This window comes from Sycon ciliatum, chromosome 12, assembly GCF_964019385.1.
Source record: "Sycon ciliatum chromosome 12, ocSycCili1.1, whole genome shotgun sequence".
Classification (NCBI taxonomy): domain Eukaryota; kingdom Metazoa; phylum Porifera; class Calcarea; order Leucosolenida; family Sycettidae; genus Sycon; species Sycon ciliatum.
The window spans coordinates 8,549,087-8,564,454 of NC_088654.1; the positions used below are offsets into that span (position 1 = coordinate 8,549,087).

Genomic DNA, 15,368 nt, shown 5'->3' on the forward strand with positions numbered 1-15,368 from the left:
CAATTCTCGAGCTGGGTGAACAAATTCTGCCTGCTGGCTTCAGTTGTGACAGCGTAAGGTGTGAAAATCTCCACGGGGACTGTTAATTGCTTGTTTGGTTGAGCCTGGACGCTTCAAGAGCGTGTTACAACTGCACGTTCGGGTACAGTTTTAAAGGAAGAAACTCATTACTACTGGTAGTCAACGACAACGTAGAGTAAGAACATACTCACTATTATGTCAGCGACAACTCCACTTTATACTGGCACTCGTAGTAACTGCCAGACTTCCAGGGTTCGCTAAGTAAGTTTTCACTAGTACAACTGTATCACCGTTTCAAATCAAACCTTTGCAGGATTTGACGGACGCGAGTGTATCATTGCAGGTAACATCTGTGCCCTGGACACATCCCATCCGTCAGGGCATACTACTCAGAAAGATCCTCTACTTGCGTTTCATAGAATTGTGTACGCATAAAGAAGGCAGAAAGAGACTTCTTGCAACTCGAGATTCGCGCTATGCGATCCTGCGGCATATCTTTACACCATTGGTCAAACTTGCAACCTCCAATCTGCGACACACAGTGGTTCGCTACACCACATGACTCGATTGCATCCGAATTGTCACCCAGGAGAGTACACATCATTTACGTGTGTACTGGTCAACTGCAGGGTTTACTGCATGCGATACCATCATCATCAGTAGAAACGCTCTACAAAAGCCGGCTCACCTATGCTCTAGGTCAGACGACACCGACAGCACATTCGACGCAACGCTGACGGTACCGGATGCAAGCCTGTCGGGAAGGCTGGGTTGAGCTGTAAAATCTTGTAGGATTCGTACGACACGACATACTGCAGTCGTTGCGTCGTTCAACAGCGAACGGCGACAGTCATAAGGCACGGTCCGTAACCGGGTGATTTTTGGACTTAATTTCTTGTTTTTCGAGTTTTCTTTTCAACTATTTCTCTTTGAATGAAGCGGAATCAAGTTCACAATAACAGTTTTTTTATGAACACCAAAAAAGTAGCTTCGAAAGGTGTGCCATTCAAATAATAGCTCCAGGAAATGATAAAACTGCTCGTCTGTCACGCTCCTGAACTATCCCTAAATACTATACGTGACATCAGACCTTATCTTGCTAAGGTTCAACTCAAGTCGCGTTAGCCATTCTGCGAGTTATCATGGGAAGCGCAGTGTTCGAAATGCTAAAAATTTCCAAGTACGAATCGGGAGTAGTCGGCGCACGACGCCGTCTCCTGTTCACACTCAAAATGCAGCTGTTGTGTACGCTTGCGTCCCCGTCTACGCCAGTCTACGGTATGAAAAGTTGGATCGATCCAACTCTTCCCGTCGCTTCCCGATCTGTACGGTAGTACTGTTGCGTTCCGTTCCTGGTGTTCACATTGGACGCCGTCAGACCATCCCGTCGCTTCCCGTCGATCCTTACGTCGCGTCCCGTCGCGCTCCGTCCAATGTGAACTAGGCTTTAGCTGCCAGAAGAGAACCCGCCGACTTACTCCGTTCGCTATGCTCCCATAAGACAGTGAATTTACCAGTTCACCATTCTGACATCATTTGCTTACCATCTGTACAACATTTCTTTCGAAACACTCCACCACGCTACAATGTGCTCTGGGTCCACATACACAACACCGAAGCTTGGAGATTCTTTCTTGTGTAGATGTTGCATACCCTGGAGACAGCTGTTTCGCTCCATGAGATCTCCTCAGTGGTAGTACAATTTAGATAGCGAATGAATAGTTGGATGCCTTCACGGATAGCTTGATAATTCGTTTTCCCTACGTCGTCCTCACCCGCTTACTGCGTCGCTTTGACTCTATAAGTGTAATCATTTTCTATCTCTCCGGCACTTGGGTGTCTCAGGGGATGTCGACCGAAGGACAGATGGTTAGTCAATAGAGTCATGTTTCCAAGATTGTTTTGAATGCATCTCACCTCTCCCACATTTACAAGTTTTCTGGCAGTAAGCAAGTAAAATACAAGACTGTGTTTGTGTGTGTGTGTGTGTGTGTGTGCTTATATCTGTTTGCGTGTGCGTGTGAGTGTTTGTACGTGCTTGTGTATGTGTGTGTGTGTGTGTTTGTGTGTGCTTGTACTTATATATATAGTATGTATGTGCATATGTGATGAGTACGCGGTTGCACTACAGCCCAGCAGAATTGACGGATAGGAGTCGACAAACACAGTCGTCTGGTCGCGCCTGGTTTGCAATACGTGCATGAGAGGAAATTTACGATCAGAACAGGCCGATCATAGTAATCACAATGGTCGACCCATGGCTTAAGCTTTAGTTTTGAAGCTTGTGGCTGGTATTGTTGTTACCATTATCATTATTGTAAGCTCCTATGGTGAGCCAATATTATTAGTAAAGAGAAAGGACCAATAACGAGTGGATTGTTAATCAAAACTAGTAATTTACTGGTCCGTTTTAATAATTATAAGCATTCTGGCATTGAAGTGTAGCAGCAGTATGCTGCGTCCACCGTTTCCCTTATGCTCAGTGGCTTGGGTGATGTGACGCTTTATTTTGCTGAAAAATCCTGCTAGAATAGCGAAGGTTTCTCAAGCTCCCCCTGATGTCGAAAGTCAAAATCACGTACATATTTGCGCAGATTAAGAAATTATATTACAATTACTCAATCTGCGGACCGCAGGCTGGTTCGTTCTTTGTGAACTCATCAGCGCAGCACAGAGCAAATGAGGCCGAACCTGATGGCAATGAAAATAATTGTCCAAAGCCCGATTCAAACCAGGCCCGAACGCGCCTTGCCAGAGTGCTCAAACTGACAAATCAGTGAGCTATGCGTGATGCAAATACATGTATAATTGAGAGATGTATGGATAGGGGTGATAGTGATATTTGAGAAGACCTGTAAGTTGAGAACATTCTACCTCAGGCGCTTTGGGTGCCCGTAATTGTCAGATTCGACTTTATTTTCGCATTCTACCATACTGTTGGGCAAAGGAAATCCACCCTTGGGTCAAAAGCAGCACTGTGTTCCCATTTCAATCACCTCATGCATGATCAAACCGCTATCCGGTTGTCGCTGACGCCGCATGAGCCTGAGCGCTGTTTGATTTTGGATCGGAGGTCGGATTTCTTTAGCCGCGACTGTAGTGAACACTGTAACTATGTACGATACTTTTAAAAAGCGTAAGCGTAAGCATCAACCCCTGCACTATAACTGAGGTCTTCAGCGTTCGCCTGGAACTCAGTACCAACACCGGATGTGTAACTTTGCTGATGGTGTAGTACTGCGGCAATGTGTCGAGGTCGGCTGGAGAGCGCACTTAAGGCGCAGTGCTTGATGATCACTCGGGATGTGACTGCATACGGTAGTTGTATCGTGACAATTCGGAGAGTAGATACAGCCCATGCGTGACGAAACAGGGCAGGATCATGAGCTGTGCACGAACACATGGCTGTTAACGATTACGCCATCATCACACAAGGGTGTGATTAGGGGCAGAGCATAGAGAGCAACGTTACACCATTCTTTTATCATGATCTGACAGATACCGGTAGGCAGTGCTGGCATGCGCCAGCTGGAAGCATACAAGACCGATACTTATGCCCAGCAATACCCACAGGGGCACCATAACTTGCTTTGTGATCTGTTCTATGCATATAGTTCCTTCTACTGCTGGTTCTCTGAACCTGCTTGAAGCAGCACAACGAATACAATGTAGATTCTGACGACACGGGAGGGAATACGAGTACGGTACAGGGCTGTGTTCCCAGAAAGAAAAGAAAACAAGGTCCAAGTAACCGCTACACGTGTGTTGGATACGGTGTGAAAGAAAGGTCACGTGGCGACGTCAACGGCACATTTCGCGAAGGGACGCCTATTGCTGTTTCGTTGGCTATTGGGCCTGCGTGTTTGTCGTGAATATCCACACAACAGGCTTAAGTTACAAGAGATCGATGTACTACTACTAGTAAGGACCTGCACAGGACGCATAAAGCATGACTAGAGCCTGCTGACTGCATGATTTGTATTCGCCCGCATGAACACTGCTGGCACTGTACATGCACATTGTACATCTACTGATCTAGCAGATACTTGATATGACAGGCAAGCTTCACCAAGCGAACTCAACACGGCAAATACTAGTACTGCGAGGCACTGTTCCCGTGGGCATTTATAGCTTTTTACAGCCGATAGAGCGTTGTGTCTATGTTCTTAATCTGTCTACTATTTTGTTACAGAAACGTTGGTTAGTACACACTAGAGCTCGTGCTCTTCCGCGAAAAGATTTGACATGGTTAAAGTTCATGTACTTGTAGTTGAAGTTGATTCAGCTGATAAGTTTTAATCCTCCGGCGAAACAGTCAAGTTATAATAATGTTGGTGGGTTATTCCTTGACGATTCTCTTGTTCTTGGCAAGCAGTGCATCTGCGACGTGCATAGGCGCTTGTACCTGTCCCGCCGTGGGCTCCGCCACTTACACACATATCAGTTGTTCTGGTTCCGGATTGTCAGCCGGCACGCCTTTCGTAGGTCCCCCTCCTTCCTACGCTACACATATGTAAGTTGAAGCCACTGCATTTCATTGCCAGGTTTCTTGCTCAACAGTTATATTCGTTGTCTGATGATTGGTTCAGCCATGAAACTCTGAGTCAAAACAGAATTTGCCCAAGGTTTTCATTGTGTGCCTTTGTGTACACCGATCTGCCTGAATCAGGTATTGAGCAATGTCGCAGAACTGTCTCTGTGCTCAACACAGATATTATTATACTGACCTCACAAATCCGATCACCACGAGCTGCAGAGAGTGCTCAATGCCATAGACAGCGCTTAGTGTATAGCAGGCTCCGTGTACACTAACCTTCGATCGCAGCATTTCCGGTTTTGGTTTTCTCATCTTTTCGGAAAAGCACCTTCAGGAAAACGAAACCATAGCTACAGCAGTGTTGGAACAGCTGCCGGTGTTGATTAAAGTTTATACTAAGTTATCCACGATGAAAACAGGAATCAAACCGGGCGTGCGCTTAACGCACATGGCATAGATGTTAGATAAGTAGATAGATAGATACATGTAGATAGATAGATAGGTAGATAGATGGATACAAATATTACACAGCAATGAATCAAACAAGTCTCTTTCCGCTGTTACTCATATTATGCTGTCTGATGAAGTGTTTTGACACGAAACTCGGAGTAACAGCGGAAAGAGACTTGTTTGATTCATTGCTGTGTAATATTTGTATTACTTGCTCTGTCCACAGGACATTGAGCACTGTAAGCAGCCTACAGTCCATTCATCGGAAACTGGCCCGCTGGCTTTTGAAAGTCGGATTTGGGCCGAATTGAGGATCAAAAACCCACTTTAAATCTCAAAAATCTGGGTTTGGGATCTGCTTCTCGATACATTTTGCCATGGCATACCTGTCCTAATTTTGTAAAACCTGGCTGAATTTATATTTCCCTGTTCTTGGACTTTCCTGGCCTCAAATGTGGCAAGGAGTAATTGCACGGGTCACACAATGCAGGATGTACTGTTGTTTTCACGATATCTACAACTATGTGAGAGAGACACCAAAAAGTTAGAGTTCCAGTTTCCAATGAATGGACTGTAGGGACTTTAGACAACTGTCTATGTAGATGGATAGATAGATAGACAAAATATGGATGGTTGCATGTATCTCGCTTCTCGATATTCGTCTTGTTGAGCACTCTCGATAGGCTCCAGTAGTGCTGCTGCATTATGCATCTCTTGCTACCTTTCGCAGTTTGAGAACTCTGGTCCTAGACCAACGAGTTGTCTGAATGTCTGTGGCGCCACCTTTGCACCATGGCTGGCAACTCGGCTTAATTAAAGCTCGTGGCTTTACTGATGAGGCCTTTATGGCCGAAACAGCTTGCTATCTACAGCATTGGGTATAATACATGGACACACAAGAGAACGATCACTGGGTTTTCTGGTCCTGTACAGAGTACTTGTGAGTGCACCAATCGTTGGCAACAACGTATTCCAAGGCCTGACGAATGTGACTAGTATGTAAGTATTATTAAGTAACCAATCTCGTGCAATAGAGAGGTTAAGGTGCACGTTATTTCTGATGTGACGCGAAAGTTCAGCCCGCGTTATTTGGCTGGTGCGTCGACAAACAACGCGAGTGACCTGCAGCTCACGTCGAAATTTGGAGTTGTACTCCAAATTTGACGTGAAATTGCGCGGCAACTCGGACATAACGTGCATCTTTTTAACCGCTCTAATGCAATATTGTTTTCTGCCTTGACATCAGCATCTTCCATATTTGATTTCTGTTTACCACCACTCAGCATAAGCGAAATCATCAATCATTTGATTGACGATGACGCGAAAATGCAAATAATAATAATAATAATGTTTATTTGAAACTCGGATGTTGAGCCATAAATAAATGTGGAAGAGAAAAGGACATATGGATACGAGTTAAGAGTAACTCTCCATCACTGTAACATGATACTATATACAGTCAGAAAGTGCAATAACTAGGCACAAAACTGACAGAGTACTGAAACATTCGACGTCCTGACACCTAGCTTTAACACATCTCCGTAGCGCTAACCGACAGCCTTCCAACTTGGAAGGTTCAAGGTTATGGAAAAGACCAAAGAGGGGAAGGCAAGCGCAACGAAAACGAGCAAAAGCCACAGTCCCAACGGAACTGAAACTGAAACGTACGTCGTGTGAAACGTACGTCGTGTGAAACAACTTGTTTTGTAGTCAACTAGTCCATCACAATGTCATGCATGAGGAGTACTGTAGGAGTTTGGCTTTCGGCTTGTACAATTCGTTTTCGCAAAGCTTCCCTTTCTCTACTTATCTTTGATATTTATGACCCACCCAAGTTGGGTGGTGTGCTGCTTTGCTGCTTCGAATTGTAGTTAGACCGCTTTGTCAAATATCGTACTGGTCTCGTCATCGTCCAGTAACAATCGACATTCTTTGTTCCGTTGGGACTGTGGCTTTTGCTCGTTTTCGTTGCGCTTGCCTTCCCCTCTTTGGTCTTTTCCATAACCTTGAACCTTCCAAGTTGGAAGGCTGTCGGTTAGCGCTACGGAGATGTGTTAAAGCTAGGTGTCAGGACGTCGAATGTTTCAGTACTCTGTCAGTTTTGTGCCTAGTTATTGCACTTTCTGACTGTATATAGTATCATGTAACAGTGATGGAGAGTTACTCTTAACTCGTATCCGTATGTCCTTTTCTCTTCCACAATAATGTTTATGTTTGGATTGGATTGGATTTTTATTTATAGTGGTGACAAAACAGACAATTGCCTAATAACAATAGACACACTCGAGGGAAAGAGGGAAAAAGATATGAATAATTAATATAATACACTATTGGGTAGGTGATCATGTTCGCGATAGAACGAATCGTTGAGGCAACAGACGATAGGCGCCCAACCTTTGCATACATTTTGCATAGCTGAAAGTCATAATGTGTAAGTAACATGAAATTATCTTACAGGTGTAACACTAACCTCCAATTTGAAACCTAGCAAACGATCAAAAAACTTCCAACACAGTCACGCTACAAGACTTTAGAGTTGGATCCTACTCAGCAAAATATCTTGTCATCTCGCTCGATGCCTAGGCTCTGAATGTGGCAATGGGTAGTCGTATGGCTTTCCCTCATTTCCGTGCTCTCCGTGAAGATTGCAGGGGAGCACGCTAATCAACACTTTCCACTTTTGCTCTAGTTGGTGCTTTTCTCCAATGTCATGCAGTCGTATTTATTTAGCTTTTATTTCTTGTGTACTTGCATACTGGTATTAGTTTAGTCCCACAACCTGCGATGAAATGATCAGCTGTAGCACCTACTCCACTTTTATGTTTATGCATCTATGTCATTTGGATACTCCCAAGTTGTACATTGTACTGCAATACATTGTGCTGTTGAGATTCCGAATTCAAATAAATCAATACCATACCATACCATACCATACCACTTATGAATTTGACCAAGATGAACGTTGAGCTTCAATCACCAGGAAATTTGGACTACACTGGAAAATATTTTTTGAAGATTGAAAGCTAGCCCGCTGATTAGTTTAGGCGAAACTTTGCGAGGCAATATTTACTCACATGGAATAAATTCTACTTTACTATTCCTGAAAAATAGAGCGTCTATACTTGTGAAATAGAGGAGGTCGTGGCACAGGATGTATTTGTGTTGATCAGCGCTTTTGATTCAGAGTTCATTTGGTCCTTGTAGACTTCCCTTGTTGCTGTTCGCTTAGAGAGAAGTAAGGGCAAACGAATACAGTGCCACAACTCGAGTGTGATTCTCTCTGCTGGTATGTCACTTGTGTTTTGTGTGTATTTTATCTAGCAATTTGGAACATAACGGAATACAGGCCCTAACCGCGGGCGTGTTCAGGGGCCTTGTCAAATTAGAAGCTCTGTAAGTGGCCTTGTATCCGGCAAATATCTGCATGATTATTGAATACTCGATCTTTCACATCGTACGCAGAGTTGCCCGGGGAACGAACTTCAACGAAGAGCAGTTACCACCATCCCTGAGGTGTAGCCCGTATGCACTATCAGTTTCCTGAAGATCGGTTAGAGCCTGGCACGATTTTCCTCTCTCCCTATTTGTGTCTTCGCATTATCTGTCCATAATTATCAATGCTGTAGAAAGCTGTTTCGGCCATCTAGGCGTCATCAGTACAGCAACGAGCATTTTAAAAGTAAGCCAAGCTACAGGGAAGAGTACATAACAACTCCCCACATACCCTGCTGTCCCGACAGAATTTCAAGTTAACGTCATTATTTATGATGTAATGCTCCTTGCACCAGTGATTCACAACATGTGTACGGGTGTCAACACATCACACGGTTTTCTTTGCAATAATCTGTAAAGGATCAGATTGGCTTTCGTCCACGTGCCACCACAGGTTCCAGATTCGTCTGTGCAGTACTCCAGTGTGCATTACATCATAAAAATGACGTCAACTTGAAATTCTGTCCGGACAGCACCCATAGTCGAGTTGCACACTCTTGGAGAGTTATGTACTCTTGCTGTAGGCCATGGTACAAAGATTCTCTCTCACACCTCACATTTGCAACAGCAAAACCACGGTGCAGGGTCGGCTGCGGACAGCCATGTTGCAAGAAAAAAAGAAAAAAAACAAGAGAGAACATTGCTTCTCGTTTCTTTCGAATTCTCAGCCAACGAGAAGCGTACACTGGCACCCAAAAACGTAGTGAGCGATGCGTACTGCAGCAGCAGTAAAGCAGCCGACTTAGTTTGGTGAACAACATGAATGTCGACGGGCGTAATACCAAATCCATAATTATAAATAATTGGCAATAAATAAAACTTTCTCTGCCGCCATCACCATGCATCAACGAAGTCACGTGTTTTCCAAAATCGATTTACACGTCACTATCATCAACGGATTACTTCCTGACTGAAGTGAAGGCAGGCCAAGCAAAAAACACTATGATTAAGTATACAGATTCAACTCGGATGAAGAGCCAAGGATTAAAATTGAAAAAGAGAGGACCATACCGTCCATAAGTTTAGAAGTTATCCATTTTGTCCAACACTAAAAATTATAAGCAGGATACTGTTGAGTCAAAATGTGCAACAATTAGCACAGAACTGACTGATGTGATACCGACATTTAACGATCCGATGCTTAGCTGCATCACGTCTGGAATGCGCCAAGGAATAAATTGAAAAAGAGAGGACCATAAGTTTACAAGTTATCCAAGTTGGAAGGCTGTGAATGGTTTGCGCATTCCAGACGTGATGCAGCTAAGCCTCAGGTTGTTGAATGTCAGTATCACATCAGTCAGTTTTTGTGCTAATTGTTGCACATTTTGACTCAACAGCATCCTGCTAATAATTGTTAGTGTTGAATAAATCGGATTACTTGTACTTATGGTCCTCTCTTTTTTGATTAGGTATGCATTCCAAAATGTGGTATACTCACAAGCAAGCAGCAACATTGGTGCGTAGGTGGCGCAAGAGAGGGTGAGACAGCCAGAAGTGTTTTTCCATAGCCTGTTTCTCTCACTTCACAGTTTTCACATTCTGGTTGTCCTTTGTTCTACTGAAACATTCTATTTCACAGGTTTCTTCGCTATAATTCACTGACAACATTGCCCAGTGGCATTTTCCAGGATCTTACAGCACTGGACGTATTGTAAGGGTTTGCTGGCAACTTTCACTTGTTATCAACATAATTATAAAGTTAAAGGGATTTTTGAACTGCAAGAACGGCTATTTTATGGAACTGTGTACCCCCAGTCTAACATCGGAGTCCTCGCTCCATAAGTTCAAAGCTGCCCTCAGGAAATTTACAGCTAACCATGCTTACGCCACCAACGGAATTCCGCCACCTTGCAGTTGATTTTCCCCGTTTCTCTCCTTATCAAGCCCTGTGCACACTAGTGGTAGTACTGTTCTTTTAATCAAATGAACCCCTCGATAGGCATATTGACTTTGGGTCATTTCATAATAATAATAATAATTGTAGAAAGGAAAAGGACATATGGAAACGAGTTAAGAGTAACCCTCCACCACTGTAACTACTTGTAGATACTATAATTATACAGTCAGAAAGTGCAACAACTAGGCATTAAACTGACAGAGTACTGAGACATTCGACGTCCTGACACCTAGCTTCAACACATCCGTTCTTAACTCGTTTCCATATGTCCTTTTCCTTTCTACAATTATTATTGGCTCAATACCCGAGTTTCAAATAATAATAATAATGAAGTATAAAAGTCGTGCTCTCATTCTCAACCACTGTGCGAATTAAGATACATCACTCAAGCAACAAAACGATGGTCTAGACTCACGAGTTTCACTAACCGGATTTCGGGTATTCTCTTCAACAAAAGAACCAGCATCCAGAACCAATGAGGACTACCGCTGAACAGCATCAGTGTGCTAAACCTTGCCAGTAAATGAGAAAAGGAAGAACTAGCATGCAAAAGGCGAGAAATTTGGACTAGGACGCCGATTGGTTTGAGGGAAGCTGTCAACGGGAAAAGTCTGAACAAATATCCGACTTTACCACGAGGACCCGAACCAGGGTTCTGGCCGTCAAATGACAAAACAGACCTTGTCACAAAAAATCATATTTGTGTTAAATATTCGAGGAGACAACAATTCTAATATTGCAATAAGGAGGACGACCTGAGGTGACATTTGGATTACTTTTTTTAAACAATGTCAAGTGATGGAAACGATGCGAAAACAAATCTAAAAGGTAAGGAGAAATACATGTACATGTAAGGAGAAAAAGCGATGGAAAAAATGATGATTCGAACACGTTTTCGTACAACACTCTTCAGGAATCACCGTTGTATTAAACAAAAAATAAGAACAAAGGAAATAATAATCAAGTTAGAGTAGCAGGGTATAATGACAGCACTAAAATATCAAAGTGTGATACTTCTCACTAAGGAATGCACAAAACAATGGTATGCGAATTTAGCGTGGCATGTGTGTATCAGCAACAAGAAAGTACGAATCATATTTTTTCCATCGCTCTTTCTCCTTACATGTATTTCTCCTTTCTCCTTACCTTTTAGATTGTTTTTCGCATCGTCTGGTTCGTCTCCATCACGTCACATTGTCTAAAGTAATCCAAATGTCACTTCAGCTCGTCTTCCTTATCGCCATTATATTAAACATTTGTGTTAGTGGTACTATCTGAGTACCAGGAGCATCAGGAGTCGCATTTTAAATTAAATTTTGTTTTTAATTTTATTTGTCAAGTTTGATTGTATCTGGCGTTAACTTCTAAAACTGTCGATATTTTGACTCCGAATTCTACAAAAGACCGGACGCAAGAATCCGTAACCCCAAGAGTGTGCAACTGGGGTCTGGCCGCTGCTGTTACGTGCATGCTGTAGTCCCACTGCGCAGTGCGCGGCAGAATTCCAGCATTACGTCATGCCGCTGAGGCACAGAGGACAAAACTGCGCATTCCGCGCTGCTTGGAACCAGGGAGTAGTGCAAGCGCAACGAAAGTGTACGTCATTTGTGACGTAATAATTATTGGAATTCGTAATATTGGAATTCGTTGGGATCCCCATGTACAGAGTTGCACACTCTTGGGGTTATGGACACTTCCCGGAAGGTGATTGACTACCTGCTTTTTATCCGTGTATGGCAAAGTACATATTTTTTGAACATGTACCCCGAAGAAGGCAGATGTTGTGTGTACACAGTGCCTGTTCAATACTCTATGTCCCCAGGGCTATTCATGATAACCCATGGAATGCACTGCCTTCGGACCTGCTTGACAACACCATCGCCTTGTCAATACTGTGAGTTTTACATGTAGATCAAGAAGATAATGAATAGGCCAAATGATTCAAGTACTACATTTAAAAGAGAGGATCAAATCGTTACAATGTTATCCGTAGCTTGTGTCCAACACTAACAGCTATAAGCAAGATGTTGTGCAGTCAGAAGGTGCTACAGCTAACACAATACTGACTGATGTGATACTGAATTTTAACGACCTGATGATACGCTCTATCAGGTATTGGATGCGCAAACAGGCCTTTGGAGTGAAAACATTGTCAGCGCCTTCTAAGTTCAGCCTGCACCCACATATCGTATGGTAGATCAGTGCTAATGACAAGCAGGGTCATGGGTTCGAGTCCCGGTTGTTGTTGTTTTATCTATTTTTAAGTAATGTCAGTGCACAATAATAATTGGTGTGGGTGGTGGGAAAGGATTTTCTCTCTTCTACTCCCTGTCATCAGGTTCCTCGGGAGGAATCCATCTGGATCTCTTGCGCAACTGTCTCCAACTTTCTTTGCAAATTCTTCGACTCTGAAAGTACTGTAAGTGTCAATGTGTTTTCTCTCGTGTAATCGCTCCGTACCAGTTTCCAAACTGCTTTTAAATGTAATGGATTTCACACTAAGAAGAACGACACACTTCAGGCTCTGGAAAAAACTTTGTTAATGTTGTCACGAGAACACTTTCAAGCCTTCTTGCATAGCGAACTACAGACATGACTCCCCGTAGGCATTGGTGGATAGTGCTCGAAAAGGTGGCAGATTTTGCTTGAAAAGCAGTGAAATTGGCAGAACCATACAAACCGTATGGCGGGAAATTCCTCGAATTCTGCTCCATTTCTTTATCCACATACCAAACATGCATGAAACTTACCAGAGAAAGTACCGAATTCTGCCAATTTTTCTGCCTGCATTATCCGCAAAGGCATGAGCAAGAGAACAAGGACAGGGGGGGGGGGGATTAGAGTGATACAATATTACTCCTGTGTACAAAGCGTAAAGAACAGGGCTAGGATGAAGAGTTAAAAACAAGGACGATCAAAGCGTGGCTCATGCACAGAAGATTGCCATGATGAGTGCCGAGAAGGATGTATACCGATTTATGAGTAACCTAACGGGCATGAAATGGATAGTGTGGTATTTGATATTTATTATTTAAAGGATTTCCCAAAGGCATAGCCTATCGGGGGGATCTCCTAACAGTGAAAATTATCATTGATTTATAATTATACTAGTGAAGCGACTTGTGCAGGCAAATATATGTGATGACAAGCTTTATCGAGCCACACTTTTTATTCTATCGCCATCATAATATTGGGCATCAATGCCCGTTTGGTTTGCGATGTAAAATAAAACTTCAAACAAACAAACAACACAAAACCAATTAACATAACGTACGAGTTGTTGGTGGCCTAACCACCAGCCGGCTTCTGCTTACAAAAAGGACAGTCTGGTACTACTCCAGCAATTTCTCTATGGTGAGGCTATATGTGGGCGGGTCGGCTCTTTGCTGTTGTTGTTTTTGTATACTTTATTTGAATTCGAAAATATAAATGAGCACAAAATACTCATGACAAGGCAGCGAATATGTTATTGTGTTACAGGGAAGAAGAGTTGGTGAGCACATTTTGAGAAAGAAGAGAGAATGGTAAATATCGCAATGAAGAGCGAACTGGTGTCAAAACTAGAAAAGCCAGGAAATGACAGTTCTGTCACCCGTGCCTCGTTTGCAGACTCATGGATAATTTTCGGCCAATTTGAGTGCTATACCGGTGTCAAGTTGTTCTTCTATAGCGCTTTTTGAAAAGGACTTGGTGAAGTAATCTACTCTCAAATGGCGGGGTTTGCAGCTCTTTATAAATATGCTTTGCTTCACGGAAACTTATTTCATTGCGAAGAGCTGCGCTTCGGTCCTCTGAGCTGTGCTGAGGAGCTCTAACAGAGCGAAACAGTTGCTGTCCACAGATTTGAGAATTATGCTTCCTAGCAGTCAGCAATGTTGTTAGGTTGAGCACTCTTACCTTAGCGTGAACGCTTGCCGCTCGCCTTGTGCAACGTTCACTGCTCTTGGAGCATTTCGAGCACTCTTGGCGGGGTTTGCAGCTCTCTATAAAACTGCTTTGCTTCACGGAAACGTATTTCATTGCGAAGAGCTGCGCTTCGGTCCTCTGAGCTGTGCTGAGGAGCTCTAACAGAGCGAAACCGTTGCTGTCCACAGATTTGAGTACTCTCAAATGTGAACATTAATGGTACATGCAAATTGGAAGAGAGCAACTTACCCCTGCTTAGGTACACGCAAGCTCACTAATTCTCAAATGACGCTTAACATGGCATGATGTAATTATCGCAATGAATAGAGAGAGCTGCGCCTTCAGTACAAACACCATAAGCATAACTTTGTGTATTGCAAAACGATTCTTTCCGTTTGGGGACCATCTCGTCAGAGTGATCTCTCTCTCTCTCTCTCGCAGATGAAAAATCAATCGAATAACTTCATATAAATGCGCACAATGCAATGGTGTGTATACAATTTGCTTCTCCGTGATCTGCAGGTCCTTGCTGGAGAGCCAGCAATCTGCCTTGTCACCACAGCTTTTTCATAGCACTGTGAAGCTTGAGAATGTGTAAGTTTCTGAACATCGCTTAGTGAAGTCTTGCGTAAAAAAACACCTACTAGTATTTGATGTAGACGGCGTCTTTAATTAAAACTCTCCTCATACCTTCCCCCGAGTTATTTTGACACTGATATCTCGGTTTCATCAGGGACCACACCACCGTCTGTAGCTAGACGCCAGAATCAGTTTTCAATTGATATAAATATGGGCACATTCTGCATTCTGCACGATGACAAGTACCAGCGAAAAGCCTTAGAGAGGGCCATAATGTTTACAAGTTATCCGGTGGTGTGTCAACACTAACACCCTTGTTCCTCCAGCTCTTTTGTACATCACTAGTAGTAGTAATCCTTTGCTCTCCATCCGAGTGGAAAGCCTTTGCACAAAGTTTAATCTGGTTGTTTTACTTTTCATGTGTCTACTTCGAAGTACACACTGTTGTGAATTCCAGCAGAAATCCAAGAGAGCTCGACACCGGGA

General features: G+C 43.2%; 1 protein-coding gene across 1 annotated transcript in view; it reads left to right on the forward strand.

Annotated features, from left to right (window-relative positions):
- The first annotated feature begins 4,218 nt into the window (after window positions 1-4,218).
- Window positions 4,219-15,368, forward strand: part of LOC135827938 (uncharacterized) — a 56,223-nt gene continuing 45,073 nt past the window's right edge. Inside the window, exons 1-7 of the mRNA XM_065340374.1 lie at window positions 4,219-4,534; window positions 5,942-6,007; window positions 8,330-8,401; window positions 10,080-10,151; window positions 12,220-12,291; window positions 12,736-12,816; window positions 14,826-14,897. Of these exons, the coding sequence (XP_065196446.1) occupies window positions 4,350-4,534; window positions 5,942-6,007; window positions 8,330-8,401; window positions 10,080-10,151; window positions 12,220-12,291; window positions 12,736-12,816; window positions 14,826-14,897 (620 nt within the window). The 5' untranslated portion in view covers window positions 4,219-4,349. The remainder of the gene's footprint in view (window positions 4,535-5,941; window positions 6,008-8,329; window positions 8,402-10,079; window positions 10,152-12,219; window positions 12,292-12,735; window positions 12,817-14,825; window positions 14,898-15,368) is intronic.